General features: G+C 45.9%; 1 protein-coding gene across 3 annotated transcripts in view; it reads right to left on the bottom strand.

The window, feature by feature from the left end:
- Positions 1-14,749, bottom strand: part of LOC115133867 (actin filament-associated protein 1-like) — a 145,496-nt gene that overhangs the window by 75,596 nt on the left and 55,151 nt on the right. For all 3 annotated transcript variants that reach the window (XM_065021947.1, XM_065021945.1, XM_065021946.1), the window contains exon 2: positions 4-132. In XM_065021947.1, the coding sequence (XP_064878019.1) occupies positions 4-132 (129 nt within the window). The remainder of the gene's footprint in view (positions 1-3; positions 133-14,749) is intronic.

The raw sequence follows: 14,749 nt of genomic DNA, 5'->3' as shown, positions 1-14,749 counted from the left end.
AACCTTTAGCGGCGAGGACCCTGTGAAGGATGTTGGAGATGAGCATCTTCTTCTCCCTGACCCCAGCGCTCAGATACTCCCTGTCCAGCAGGTCCAGGAACAGACGCAGCTCACACACCAACTCCTCCATGGCTTCAAAGAGACAAAAAAACACAGTGTTAGAATGTTAGACATCATCAGGGGTTGATGGCAATGTCTTAGTTATGGATAGGCACTAAGTTATGTGTATGAATGACATCATCGAGTTCAACAATAATGGTAATACAGTTACAACAGCCTCCTTCCTGTCTGAGGAAACAAAAGAACACCTCAGTTGTTATGCAGAAACCTTCTGTAAGACATCCACAGGGTTAGATACAGATGGAAAGGTAAACACAGGGTTAGATACAGATGGAAAGGTAAACCCAGGGTTAGATACAGATGGAAAGGTAAACCCAGTGTTAGATACAGATGGAAAGGTAAACCCAGTGTTAGATACAGATGGAAAGGTAAACACAGGGTTAGATACAGATGGAAAGGTAAACACAGGGTTAGATACAGATGGAAAGGTAAACACCGGGTTAGATACAGATGGAAAGGTAAACACCGGGTTAGATACAGATGGAAAGGTAAACACCGGGTTAGATACAGATGGAAAGGTAAACACAGGGTTAGATACAGATGGAAAGGTAAACCTAGTGTTAGATACAGATGGAAGGGTAAACCCAGTGTTAGATACAGATGGAAAGGTAAACCCAGGGTTAGATACAGACGGAAAGGTAAACCCAGTGTTAGATACAGACGGAAAGGTAAACACCGGGTTAGATACAGATGGAAAGGTAAACACCGGGTTAGATACAGATGGAAAGGTAAACACAGGGTTAGATACAGGTGGAAAGGTAAACCTAGTGTTAGATACAGATGGAAAGGTAAACACAGGGTTAGATACAGATGGAAAGGTAAACACAGGGTTAGATACAGATGGAAAGGTAAACACAGGGTTAGATACAGATGGAAAGGTAAACACATGGCTAGATACAGATGGAAAGGTAAACACGGGGTTAGATACAGATGGAAAGGTAAACACATGGTTAGATACAGATGGAAAGGTAAACCCAGTGTTAGATACAGATGGAAAGGTAAACCCAGTGTTAGATACAGATGGAAAGGTAAACCCGGTGTTAGATACAGATGGAAAGGTAAACCCAGTGTTAGATACAGATGGAAAGGTAAACCCGGTGTTAGATACAGATGGAAAGGTAAACCCAGTGTTAGATACAGATGGAAAGGTAAACCCAGTGTTAGATACAGATGGAGGGTAAACCCAGTGTTAGATACAGAAGGAAAGGTAAACCCAGTGTTAGATACAGATGGAAAGGTAAACCTAGTGTTAGATACATATGGAAAGGTAAACCTAGTGTTAGATACAGATGGAAAGGTAAACCCAGTGTTAGATACAGATGGAAAGGTAAACCCAGTGTTAGATACCGATGGAAAGATAAACCCAGTGTTAGATACAGATGGAAAGGTAAACCTAGTGTTGGATACAGATGGAAAGGTAAACCCAGTGTTAGATACAGATGGAAAGGTAAACCCAGGGTTAGATACAGATGGAAAGGTAAACCCAGGGTTAGATACAGATGGAAAGGTAAACCCAGTGTTAGATACAGATGGAGAGGTAAACCCAGTGTTAGATACAGATGGAAAGGTAAACCCAGTGTTAGATGCAGATGGAAAGGTAAACCCAGTGTTAGATACAGATGGAAAGGTAAACACAGGGTTAGATACAGATGGAAAGGTAAACCCAGTGTTAGATACAGATGGAAAGGTAAACCCAGTGTTAGATACAGATGGAAAGGTAAACCCAGGGTTAGATACAGATGGAAAGGTAAACCCAGTGTTAGATACAGATGGAAGGGTAAACCCAGGCTGGCACTGGTACAACACCTGAGGAATCTCCCTCCCTGCCGTCAACGCTGATTTATAGCTCTGGGAAAATACACCTTCACCCCTCTTCATACAGCAGCAAAACAATAGGCACAGCCCATATAAATGCATAGCTGAAGGTTTAGGTAAGGGTGTGTGTGTGTGTGTGTATCTCTCTCACTGGGAGTGAAAAAAGGGTATGGTTCTCTCAGGAAATGTTACGGATTGCTTCACATTGAGTTTGTAGGGGTGCTTTGAAGGTGTTATGCGCTGCACATCAATACAGAACCAGGCTGTAGATAAAGAACACCCCTATATCTTCCATAGTTCAGCCCTTTGAGTTCCAGTAGAGCCTGTCATAAACATGAGATTATGTAATTGCTGAGGTTGGCAGGCACAGTCTCCGCTGTTGACATGACCTTACAAGTTGTAGTTGGTTAGCTCATCATATAATCATAGGTCCTATCTGTGGTTAGTTCTGCAGAGAATTCACCAGAACCCCACGAAGACAAGAAACACAAAACACACACACACACTCATGATGGAACTATCTGTATCGTCTACCACCTGCAACATCAGAATTCCTCACAGACAATGCCGGTGTATTTTGGATGATTCCATTAAATCAGTTTAGTTAAGGAACTATAGTGGTGTTGGGGAGGTATATTTTGATACACACACACACACATACATACAACAGTATGTGGACACCCCTTCAAATGTATGCCCCCGTGCATAAAGCGAGGTCCATACAGAAATCGGTGTGGAAGAACTTGACTGTCCTGCGCAGAGCCCTGACCTCAACCCCATCGAACACCTTTGGGATGAACTGGAACGTCGACTGTGCACCAGGCCTAATCGCCCTACATCAGTGCCCTACCTCTATAATGCTCTTGTGGCTGAATGGAAGCAAGTCCCCGCAGCAATGTTCCAACAAGCCTTCCCAGAAGAGTGGAGGCTGTTATAGCAGCAATGTTCCAACATCTAGTGGAAAGCCTTCCCAGAAGAGTGGAGGCTGTTATAGCAGCAATGTTCCAACATCTAGTGGAAAGCCTTCCCAGAAGAGTGGAAGCTGTTATAGCAGCAATGTTCCAGCATCTAGTGGAAAGCCTTCCCAGAAGAGTGGAGGCTGTTATAGCAGCAATGTTCCAGCATCTAGTGGAAAGCCTTCCCAGAAGAGTGGAGGCTGTTATAGCAGCAATGTTCCAACATCTAGTGGAAAGCCTTCCCAGAAGAGTGGAAGCTGTTATAGCAGCAATGTTCCAGCATCTAGTGGAAAGCCTTCCCAGAAGAGTGGAGGCTGTTATAGCAGCAACGTTCCAGCATCTAGTGGAAAGCCTTCCCAGAAGAGTGGAGGCTGTTATAGCAGCAATGTTCCAACATCTAGTGGAAAGCCTTCCCAGAAGAGTGGAGGCTGTTATAGCAGCAATGTTCCAACATCTAGTGGAAAGCCTTCCCAGAAGAGTGGAGGCTGTTATAGCAGCAATGTTCCAACATCTAGTGGAAAGCCTCCCCAGAAGAGTGGAGGCTGTTATAGCAGCAATGTTCCAACATCTAGTGGAAAGCCTTCCCAGAAGAGTGGAGGCTGTTATAGCAGCAATGTTCCAACATCTAGTGGAAAGCCTTCCCAGAAGAGTGGAGGCTGTTATAGCAGCAATGTTCCAACATCTAGTGGAAAGCCTTCCCAGAAGAGTGGAGGCTGTTATAGCAGCAATGTTCCAGCATCTAGTGGAAAGCCTTCCCAGAAGAGTGGAGGCTGTTATAGCAGCAATGTTCCAGCATCTAGTGGAAAGCCTTCCCAGAAGAGTGGAGGCTGTTATAGCAGCAATGTTCCAACATCTAGTGGAAAGCCTTCCCAGAAGAGTGGAGGCTGTTATAGCAGCAATGTTCCAACATCTAGTGGAAAGCCTTCCCAGAAGAGTGGAGGCTGTTATAGCAGCAATGTTCCAGCATCTAGTGGAAAGCCTTCCCAGAAGAGTGGAGGCTGTTATAGCAGCAATGTTCCAACATCTAGTGGAAAGCCTTCCCAGAAGAGTGGAGGCTGTTATAGCAGCAATGTTCCAGCATCTAGTGGAAAGCCTTCCCAGAAGAGTGGAGGCTGTTATAGCAGCAATGTTCCAGCATCTAGTGGAAAGCTTTCCCAGAAGAGTGTAGCAGCAAAGGGGGGAGGGGGGATCAATTCCATATTAATACCCATGATTTTGGAATGAAATGTTAGACAAGCAGGTGTCCACATACTTTTGGTCATGTAGTGTACTATCGAGTTATGCATTATTTCATTAGGTCCAGGACGACACCAGTATCGCAATATTTTTCCCATAACAAAAATAAAAACATGCAGACCAACCTGCTGTATGACCAATAATGTCTGTTAGAGCTTAGAAAATACATGTGACTCCAGATGACAACATAACGATGTTTGTTTCTAACATTTAGGGCTGTTTTCCTAAAGTTAAATCTGCTTTGTGTTTTGTTTCCTTGCCACAAAACCAACGAGTATTTGCAATACTGGTATCGTCCCAGCCCAGTATGTCATAGTAAATTATAACGTAACTATAGGCAACCTGACGGGACAGCCAATGAAACGCTTCGGAATGTTCTTAGCACAACAGCACATAGTGTTTTGGGCATAGTCTCAATTCACAAAAATACAGTACGCATTGTTTTTGCCAGACACCTGCAATGATATATTATCTAGTCGGCCCTGTAAAAGCCTGAAGGACCCCCTTTGGCTTCAATGAATGATAGTGATGTATAGTTTGAGGAAGGTGGCCCAAACTTTTGATCAGTTGTCTGGCATGGAGATTGGTGCATACCGTTGTCTTGGATGGAGATTGGTGCATACCGTTGTCTTGGATGGAGATTGGTGCATACCGTTGTCTTGGATGGAGATTGGTGCATACCGTTGTCTTGGATGGAGATTGGTGCATACCGCTGTCTGGCATGGAGATTGGTGCATACCGTTGTCTTGGATGGAGATTGGTGCATACCGTTGTCTTGGATGGAGATTGGTGCATACCGTTGTCTTGGATGGAGATTGGTGCATACCGTTGTCTGGGATGGAGATTGGTGCATACCGTTGTCTTGGATGGAGATTGGTGCATACCGTTGTCTGGCATGGAGATTGGTGCATACCGCTGTCTGGCATGGAGATTGGTGCATACCGTTGTCTGGGAGAGACATTTGATTTAATTTGACATTTATGAGGTTAAAACACACGCTCATATTTCACTCTGAGCCACAGACAATACTGGGAGTCTCTCCCTCTCTCGATACAAAGAGCAACTTTCACACATTCCTGTTTTAATCGTATTATCCTATGAGAGAGGTAAATGCCAGGGGGGAGAGAGAGGTAGAGGCCAGGAGGGAGAGAGAAGTAGAGGCCAGGGGGGAGAGAGAGGTAGAGGCCAGGAGGGAGAGAGAGGTAGAGGCCAGGAGGGAGAGAGATAGAGACCAGGAGGGAGAGAGAGGTAGAGGCCAGGGGGGAGAGGGAGGTAGAGGCCAGGAGGGAGAGAGAGGTAGAGGCCAGGGGAGAGAGAGGTAGAGTCCAGGGGAGAGAGAGGTAGAGGCCAGGGGAGAGAGAGGTAGAGGCCAGGGGGAGAGAGAGGTAGAGACCAGGAGGGAGAGAGAGGTAGAGGCCAGGAGGGAGAGAGAGGTAGAGGCCAGGAGGGAGAGAGAGGTAGAGGCCAGGGGGAGAGGTAGAGGACAGGGGGAGAGAGAGGTAAAGGCCAGGAGGGAGAGAGAGGTAGAGGACAGGGGGGAGAGAGGTAAAGGCCAGGAGGGAGAGAGAGGTAGAGGCCAGGGGGAGAGAGAGGTAGAGGCCAGGGGGAGAGGTAGAGACCAGGGGGAGAGAGAGGTAAAGGCCAGGAGGGAGAGAGAGGTAGAGGACAGGGGGAGAGAGGTAGAGACCAGGGGGAGAGAGAAGTAGAGGCCAGGAGGGAGAGGTAGAGGCCAGGAGGGAGTGAGAGGTAGAGGCCAGGGGGGAGAGAGAGGTAGAGACCAGGAGGGAGAGAGAGGTAGAGGACAGGAGGGAGAGAGAGGGAGAGGCCAGGAGAGAGAGAGAGGTAAAGGCCAGGAGGGAGAGAGAGGTAGAGGACAGGGGGGGAGAGAGGGATATAGAGGGGGGAGACAAAGCCAGACAGACAGAGAGAGAGAGAGAGAGAAAAAGAGAGAGGAGAGAAGGAGAGAGAGTCATAGGGCATAACCTAGGACTAAACAAGCACCTCAATATCAGGCTAAAATAGTCGTTGGTTACTTTCTGCCCTTTAGAAACAGATTTTTGATCACTTTTCCAAACCCCAGACCAACTATTAGTCATGCTGGACAACGTCATTACAGCAGTCTTGGACCAGTTGTGTAAATGGCAACAACAACAAAAAAGTGCATGACAGCATACATGGGTTCCAGCCTGTCTTACTGAACACGTGTTGTAGCCAGGAGTCTTCAGAGTTTTGTATTGTATTGGTGAGCTCATGCCTTTGGATAGAGAAAGACTGAATGGTTTAGCCGACTTCCAACAGGGGTGGTCAAAACGCGTGTTAGGGGAGCAACAATATGCATTAAAATCCCAGATGGCTTCAGGGAATTAGAAGTAGGTGGTGTGGAGTGAAGAGGACCACCCCCAAACAATCCTTTAGGGCTATGAACTAAAACAGTAAACCACGCAAACAAACCACCCACTCACTCTCTCCCTCGCTCACCCCCCGCCCCCTCTCTCCCTCCCTCGCTCCCATCTCTCTCTCTTGCTCCCCCTCTCTCCCTCCCTCGCCCCCCCCTCTCTCTTTCTCCCCCTCTCTCGCCAACACAGCACTCTACACTAAACACAACTCCCCATGTCAACAGGCTCCGATGCCAAAAGATAGCTTCTGGCTGGGCCTTCCAGAAACACTAAACCCCCTCTTGAGTCAAGATGTGAACACACCTAGAACCTACAGGAGAATGTCTCAGCTCGGGGGGCAGTCAGTCATGATTCTTGGACCAAGCAAGAGAGGTAAAGGGTTGTGAAGAAGATCACGGGGGCCAGAGGGTTGACATGTTTGGTTCTAGGTGAACGTGTTCGGTTCCAGGTCAACGTGTTCGGTTCCAGGTCAACGTGTTCGGTTCCAGGTGGGTGAACGTGTTCGGTTCCAGGTGAACGTGTTCGGTTCCAGGTCAACGTGTTCGGTTCCAGGTGAACGTGTTCGGTTCCAGGTGAACGTGTTCGGTTCCAGGTCAACGTGTTCGGTTCCAGGTGAACGTGTTCGGTTCCAGGTCAACGTGTTCGGTTCCAGGTCAACGTCGGACAAGGTCTTGTTTGGGCCTGAATCTACAGTTGAACTTGAGACCGTCTACTTTCACTGACATAAACACCAGTCTTCTTTTTAAAATTAAATGTTGCAGTGCCCTAATTTAAAATGGACTGACTGTAAACACCCGCCCACCATACTTTCTTTAGTGTCTGTCTGTCTGTCTATCAGTTGTTTGTGTGATGTCTGACAGGTCCTTAAACACTGCTCTACCTTCTCCTGTGACTTTGATGATAGGCCCTAGGCGGTGCGGGTATGTTTAAGAGCTGGTCCTGACTTGAAAGGCTGTCACGTCCCCAGACTAAACACAACAGACGTGTGTGCTACAGACAGACACCATTTATAAATAAGAGACAGACCGAGACTGATAAATGCACAAATACACACCCACAAACTCAGGGCAAGAAAATAAAATCTGATGTTTTTATCTCTCACCTTAGAGACGGCATTTCCCATAACAACGTGCCACTACTTTATTAAGACACACTAAGTGATAGGCAACCTACCTACAGATGTAGGATCTTAATTTGACCACCATGTTGTTTCAGGATATGTCCTGCACATCAGCAAAAGCAAACTTGTAGTATTCAAGGTTCTAAAAATGTCCATTCATAATAATCCACACAATAATTCACATGTTCTGTTACTGCAGGATTATTTTCCTATTGTGATAAAGTGGTCAAATTAAAGATCCTACATCTGTATGCACAACTCAACGAAACCCCTCAAAGCACAGGAAGAAAAGTGGGTGTTTTTAGATAAATTAGAGAGAGCACCATCATCATCCATCCTATAACCAGTCTCTAATGGGTACTACAACTACTAATCTAAACCATATATCATGTAGGTTAGATCATAAAGGTTGTGTAATCTGACAAATCTGTTTGAGAAACCTGAGCCAAGCTTCTGAGGGAGCACTGGAGTTCTTGGCTCATTTCAAAGTACCAAGCAGTAGTCTGCTGCTCCACTTTGATGTACGATGATGGATCCCGCCCGGACTCCATGTGTTGACTGAGCTAATGGGCATGAGATACTCCAGACCTGGACCAATGACAGGCTGTTTATATGTGCACTGCACCCATGACCCACTAGACATAGTTTGTGTGCAGTGCAGGTATGCTTGAGTTCACTATTCCATAGAACGTCAATCTCAATCAGCTAATGCTGTATATAAAGTGTAATTGTGGGATATAGGGTACAACCACATAATATGTTGCTCTGTGGGAAGAACTTGGACGGTGGTGACGTTAATTGGCGTGGTTTATGGTCTGGCATCATCATGGTTACCCCCCTCGCGCCAGTCGCCACCACACAACAGGGCATCGCTGGCTCCTTATTTTCAACCCCAACACACACAAACACGACAGCCTGGCTCTTCCAGATGACCCCCCCCCCCCCCCTTCTCCTTCTGCCCTGGGCCCGGTTTCCCAAAAGCATCTTAAGGCTAAGTTCATCGTTAGAACCTTCACAGGAGCATCATTAAATCTCCAAGCTGCTTCCCAAACCATCATTTTTAACGTTGCACTTGAAAACGCTCGTAATATAACCCGTGCCCCAGGCCACTCGTAGATCAGCTAAGTGCGTCGTTAGATGCATTTTTTGCCCTCACTTTATACACAGAAGATCCCCGCTAAACAGAATCACATGGTTTATCCGTCTCTCTGTTATCGCTGATAAATTCAGAACACAGTTGACTAGAAATACAAAGTTACCAGTGTCTTTGCAATTGATACAAACACGCAATGTAGGCTATAAAAATATGCTTTAAATGAAAAACCCGAGAAGACTGCATTAAAATCTAAAACGGTAGGCCTGTTTCAATCATATTGAAATAAATGTGACGTTCCATCAATTGAGTTCTATTTTTCTACTTGTTTTTCTTTCACCTTTATTTAACCAGGTAGACTAGTTGAGAACACCTTTATTTAACCAGGTAGGCCAGTTGAGAACACCTTTATTTAACCAGGTAGGCTAGTTGAGAACAAGTTCTCATTTACAACTGTGACCTGGCCAAGATAAAGCAAAGCAGTGCGACACATAAAACAACAACACAGAGTTACACATAGAATAAACAAACGTACAGTCAATAACACAATAGCAAAGTCTATATACAGTGTGTGTAAATGAAGTAAGATAAGGGAGTTAAGGCAATAAATAGGGCATAGTGGCAAAATAATTACAATTTAGCAATTCAGCACTGGAGTGATAGATGTGCAGAAGATGAACGTGCAAGTAGAGATACTGGGGTGCAAAATAAATAACAATATGGGGATGAGGTAGTTGGGTGGACTATTTACAGATGGGCTGTGTACAGGTGCAATGACGTGTGAGCTGCTCTGACAACTGATGCATAAATTATGTGAGGGAGATATGAGTCTCCAGTTTCAGTGATTTTTGCAGTTCGTTCCAGCCATTGGCAGCAGAGAATTGGAAGGAAAGGCTGCCAAAGGAGGAATTGGCTTTGGGGGTGACCAGTGAAATATACCTGCTGGAGCGCGTGCTACGGGTGGGTGCTGTTATGATGACCAGTGAGCTGAGATAAGGCGGGGCTTACCTAACAAAGACTTATAGATGACCTGGAGCCAGTGGGTTTGGCGATGAATATGAAGCGAGGGCCAGCCAACGAGAGCATACAGGTCGCAGTGGTGGGTAGTATATGGGGCTTTGGTGACAAAACAGATGGCACTGTGATAGACTACATCCAATTTGCTGAGTAGAGTGTTGGAGGCTATTCTGTAAATGACATCGCCGAAGTCAAGGATCGGTAGGATAGTCAGTTTTATGTTTGGCAGCATGAGTGAAGGATGCTTTGTTGTGAAATAGGAAGCCGATTCTAGATTTAATTTTGGATTGGAGATGCTTAATGTGAGTCTGGAAGGAGAGTTTACAGTCTAACCAGACACCTAGGTATTTGTAGTTATCCACGTATTCTAAGTCAGAGCCATCCAGAGTAGTGATGTTGGACAGGCGGGCAGGTAGGGGCAGCATTCGGTTGAAGAGCATGCATTTAGTTTTCCTTGCATTTAAGAGCAGTTGGAGGCCAAGGAAGGAGAGTTGTATGGCATTGAAGCTCGTCTGGAGGTTTGTTAACACAGTGTCCAAAGAAGGGCCAGAAGTATACAGAATGGTGTCGTCTGCGTAGAGGTGGATCAGAGAATCACCAGCAGCAAGAGCAAAATCATTGATGTATACAGAGAAAAGAGTCGGCTCGAGATTTGAACCCTGTGGCACCCCCATAGAGACTGTCAGAGGACCAGACAACAGGCCCTCCGATTTGACACACTGAACTCTGTCTGAGAAGTAGTTGGTGAACCAGGTGAGGCATTCATTTGAGAAACCAATGCTGTTGAGTCTGCCGATAAGAATGCGGTGATTGACAGAGTTGAAAGCCTTGGCCAGGTCGATGAATACAGCTGCACAGTATTATATTTTATCAATGATGGTTATGATATCGTTTAGGACCTTGAGCGTGGCTGAGGTGCATTGTTGGTTAGTGTCTGTAATTTGTCTCAATATATTTCATGATGTGTCGCCTAACATGCACAATGATGTGCCAAGTCTGTAGTATTGTGCATTTGTATTAGGTAAGTATTACAATAAGCCGCCTCCATATTTGCAGCCATAGGTGTTAATATCTCTCTAGAAGCTGATCCGTCGTCAGTACTGTGAAATAATACTAATGTTAAGGAAATATTTGAATGGAGAAACTGATCCGAGAGCAGTGCTCCCCATCTTTCGATCCTCCCAGTATCGACACATGCTCTAACGACGGACTTAGCGACCATTCTCTGCCTTGTGTTTTGGGAAACACATGTTACATCTTCGGCCGTTGTAGGAAAGAGGCATTGTTAAAACACTCCTAAACCTAAATTCCATCGCTATCGGGAAACCGTGCCCTAGTCTGTTTGGATTGGGTTGGCACTTCCCTTTCTCTCTCCCTCCCTCCTTCCAGGCTCCTTTCCTCTCTCCCTTCCTCCCTCGGTCTGGGTAAACTGAGTGCCTTACTCCTGGGTCTGAGTCGGCACATTTCCTCCAGGCAGTCCACACCCACGCTCAGAGAGAGGAAGCCGATCTCGCGGTGTCCAGAGCGGGGAAACACGCCACCTTCATTGTGCCTCTGGAACTCTCTCTCTCTCTCTCTCTCTCTGGGGCCCCTGTTTGACCCAGAAGAGTTAACCTGGGGACTATTTCAGTAGATTACAATATTCCACAGCAATCAGATTTAAATGGGTAGAACAACCATGACTCTCGTGACAGCTCTGCATCATATTTATACATGAATAAGCACATATACTCTGAAGACCAAATTCGGGCCTGCAGGCCACAAACACCACAATCAAAAGGCTCAACATCATATCAAACAATGGTCATAAAAACGCAATAAACCTTTAATAAACCACTCTTGCTGTTGAGTCCTTTCCGCTGAGAAGCATACACATGTACTGTAAGATGAGAAGAACAGTGGAGGCGTTAGTGTATGATGAGAGCGTTCTCTATCGTGGTCTGTAATTACCAGGGCTCTGTCTGTGTTCCACAGGGTATGACAAGGGAACATCACCGTGGTTTATATCATCTCATCAGTGCCAAACCTATAGAGAATGATAGAGACCTCTAGTGGCCAGAAGGCTATTTTAGCATGGGCAGCGCCATTGAGGGCGCTCCACCGTGCTTCCGCCATTTTAAAGTAGTCAAATAAGTCAACTGAGTGGGCATTCCTATGAGTTGTATCCTCAATGGCGCTGCGCATACTGTCAGACGCTATAATAGCGCAGCTATAAAGATTAGTCCTCTATCTATCTCTATGGCCAAACCACAAACATCTGAGTCAGACTGATCGACTGATCTACTGCTCAAAACCTCATCTGAGAGATGGGAAGTTGGATTCTGTAGTTCAGAGAGAGAGAGACGGGGAACAGAAAGAGGGGAGAGAGAGGGAAGTAGGGGAGCAAGAGACAAAAAGAGACAGACAGAAAGAGACAGAGAGAGTGAAACTCCTCCATTATGTGTAAGAGGATAATTACAAAGCACTCAATCTGAAACCAAACCACAAAGAGGGGGCTGGAGTAAGGAAAGTAGAGGAGGATAGTGGTTAGAGGCTCTGGATTTCGGTTGGACTCATCTCTCTTGGAGGAATGGAAGGATGGAGGAGACTTGGTGGTGCAGGAAGGATGAGGGAGACTTGGTGGTGCAGGAAGGATGGCATTCCATCCTGGACTGTTGTAAAGTCACCAGCCAATTGCATTCAACCAATAAAGAAAGAAAGCCAAAGAGGATAGGAGGCAGATGAGATGACCATTCTGGTTCCCATCTCATACTTAAAATTTGTGGTAAAGATAGAGCCATCCATGTATTGGCCCAATGCCAAGTTATCTACTGTGACATTAAGATTCAAGCCACTTGCCCTTTGATTGACAGCTCCTAACCAGACAGTCTTTGACGAGTTTATTCCCATTAGACTCCACCCAAACACAGACCACAACCACCCTTTCTTCTCCCATCACTTCCATTTTCAGCCATGTTGTTGCTTTTTTTCCAAAAGCCACCCTTGTGCCCCTCCCTAAATCCACGACCCCACTTTTTTTTTTTGCTGAGACAGAACCCACCCTAACCCTGTAACTCGGGTAGTTCCATCCTCCATCCAGACCACCTTCATCTGAAATCTTTGCCCCAGACAGACAAACTAGCAAACTGGCTCATCCTTTTATGTAGGCTGCTAAGCCTATTACATCAGGCTAGAGGTTAATGAGAAATGATCAACAACACTTGTAGTTGTTATTGCCCCGAGGATATTACCAAAGAGTGGCAGAAGTAGTCTTTTATAATGACTCATACTGTGTGCATTTGGAGATTATATCAGATGGCCATGCAAAGCCAATGTTACATCAAGTAAAAGGGTCTTGGATTTGTATTGGATAAGGGCGCAGTTACACTATATGATGGCCACACCATATGACAGTCATACTGAATGACAGTTACACTGTATGACACAAGTCTCATATAAATCTGAATCAAGGCGGTCGGTCACATAATGGCTCTTCGTCACATTGGTTTTCCAATGTGCATAAGGCTATTAACAGACGAGGGAGAGGGGCTAAAGGTCTCCAATTAGTGTTGGAATTAAACTCTCTGTGACTGAATGCAAGTTCAATGATTGACTTTGGTGAGCGATTATAAAAATAAAGTAATCTCTCTTCTCCTCTTCGTTGGATCGGGTTTTCCTGCTGTTGAAAGGTGGTCCCGATGGATTTTCTGACACGTGAAAGCCTTTAAAAATCCATCATCATTGGGGTGCTGGGTGGGGTATCCCTTTCCCCTAAAACCAGAACCAAATGGGCCAACCAACGAAGGGGGCTAAATCACTGACACCATGCCCACATCACAGGCACCCAACGCGGTGCAAATTAATGCCACGTCGTCTGAGGGTTTCCGACCGAGGGGAATACAATAATAAACAGCAATAAACACATTAACACTCCATTCGTATTGCTCTCAAACGACACCTCGTAAGGGTTTATAAACAGGGACTTGCTGAAAGAAATGTATTTATTTCTAAGTGCCAAGCTAGTTGCCTGCTGCTAGTACCCCCACTGGTGAGTAGGCTGATCGCAATACAAAAAGCTAAAAACACCCTAGCTGTCCCAGCCCTCCAGCCAAAACACACTTGTCACATTCTCACGTGGCGTGGATTTGAGATTACAGCGTTACTACACAATAGTTCTGTCGGGAACGCCACCACATGTGAAGCCGGAATACGTCGCGGAGCTCCCTGATACCACGCAGCTGCCAACCCAAGTAGGCTGGAAGAGGCTAACGCTGGAGCCAGGCTGTGTTATTGTAAGGATTCAGTCTCCTGCAGACAAACAAGAGATATGGAGCCACTTGGTGTTGTCAAACCACGACTATGTTATTGACCTCGGGGAAAATCTTAAAATGACCTCTTGGTTGACCTTAAGTATGTGGTCCTATGTAACACATGTGTTGTAACACCATGGCAACCTTTGAGTATCACCCCGCAATAATGTGTGTAAAGTAATATGATACAAAAAGAGCTTGATTAGTGTAAAGCAATCTTAATATGACACTAACTTTGATTTCAAATAAGACTGGTACATAAACATAAGCATTCCACGGCTGCTATAGAAACGAATGTTGCCCTAATTAACTGGTGGTACACTAGCAAAGGTAATGCCCCCAAATCGCTGAGCCCGTAAAACGCATGTCCAATAAAGCACCCCAAGTGCGCTTCCCTGGATAAAATGTGTCAGCGGTCACTTCGTCCAGAGTCAGTGGGCGGCAGCTGCGCCCAGCTAGAGCATAACCCAGTGATTATCCTGCGGGACTGCCTGGACGCCGTAAGGGCTGTATTCATCAGTGTAGTTGGCTTGAGGGAGGGTAAAGGACGGGGAAGGCTCAGGTTGCAACCTGCTAGGCTACTACAGTCGCAAAAGTAATTCCATGGACAACAAAACCATGATCCCAACGACACTTTCAGGAGCCGGCGGTGGCCAGCAGTCTTTCCAGCCTCCAGCTCTCAGCAACCCCCTGTGTGTCTCTCTCCG

The sequence above is a fragment of the Oncorhynchus nerka genome, linkage group LG8, assembly GCF_034236695.1.
Source record: "Oncorhynchus nerka isolate Pitt River linkage group LG8, Oner_Uvic_2.0, whole genome shotgun sequence".
Lineage (NCBI taxonomy): Eukaryota > Metazoa > Chordata > Actinopteri > Salmoniformes > Salmonidae > Oncorhynchus > Oncorhynchus nerka.
This window is presented reverse-complemented; position numbering and strand designations above follow the sequence as displayed.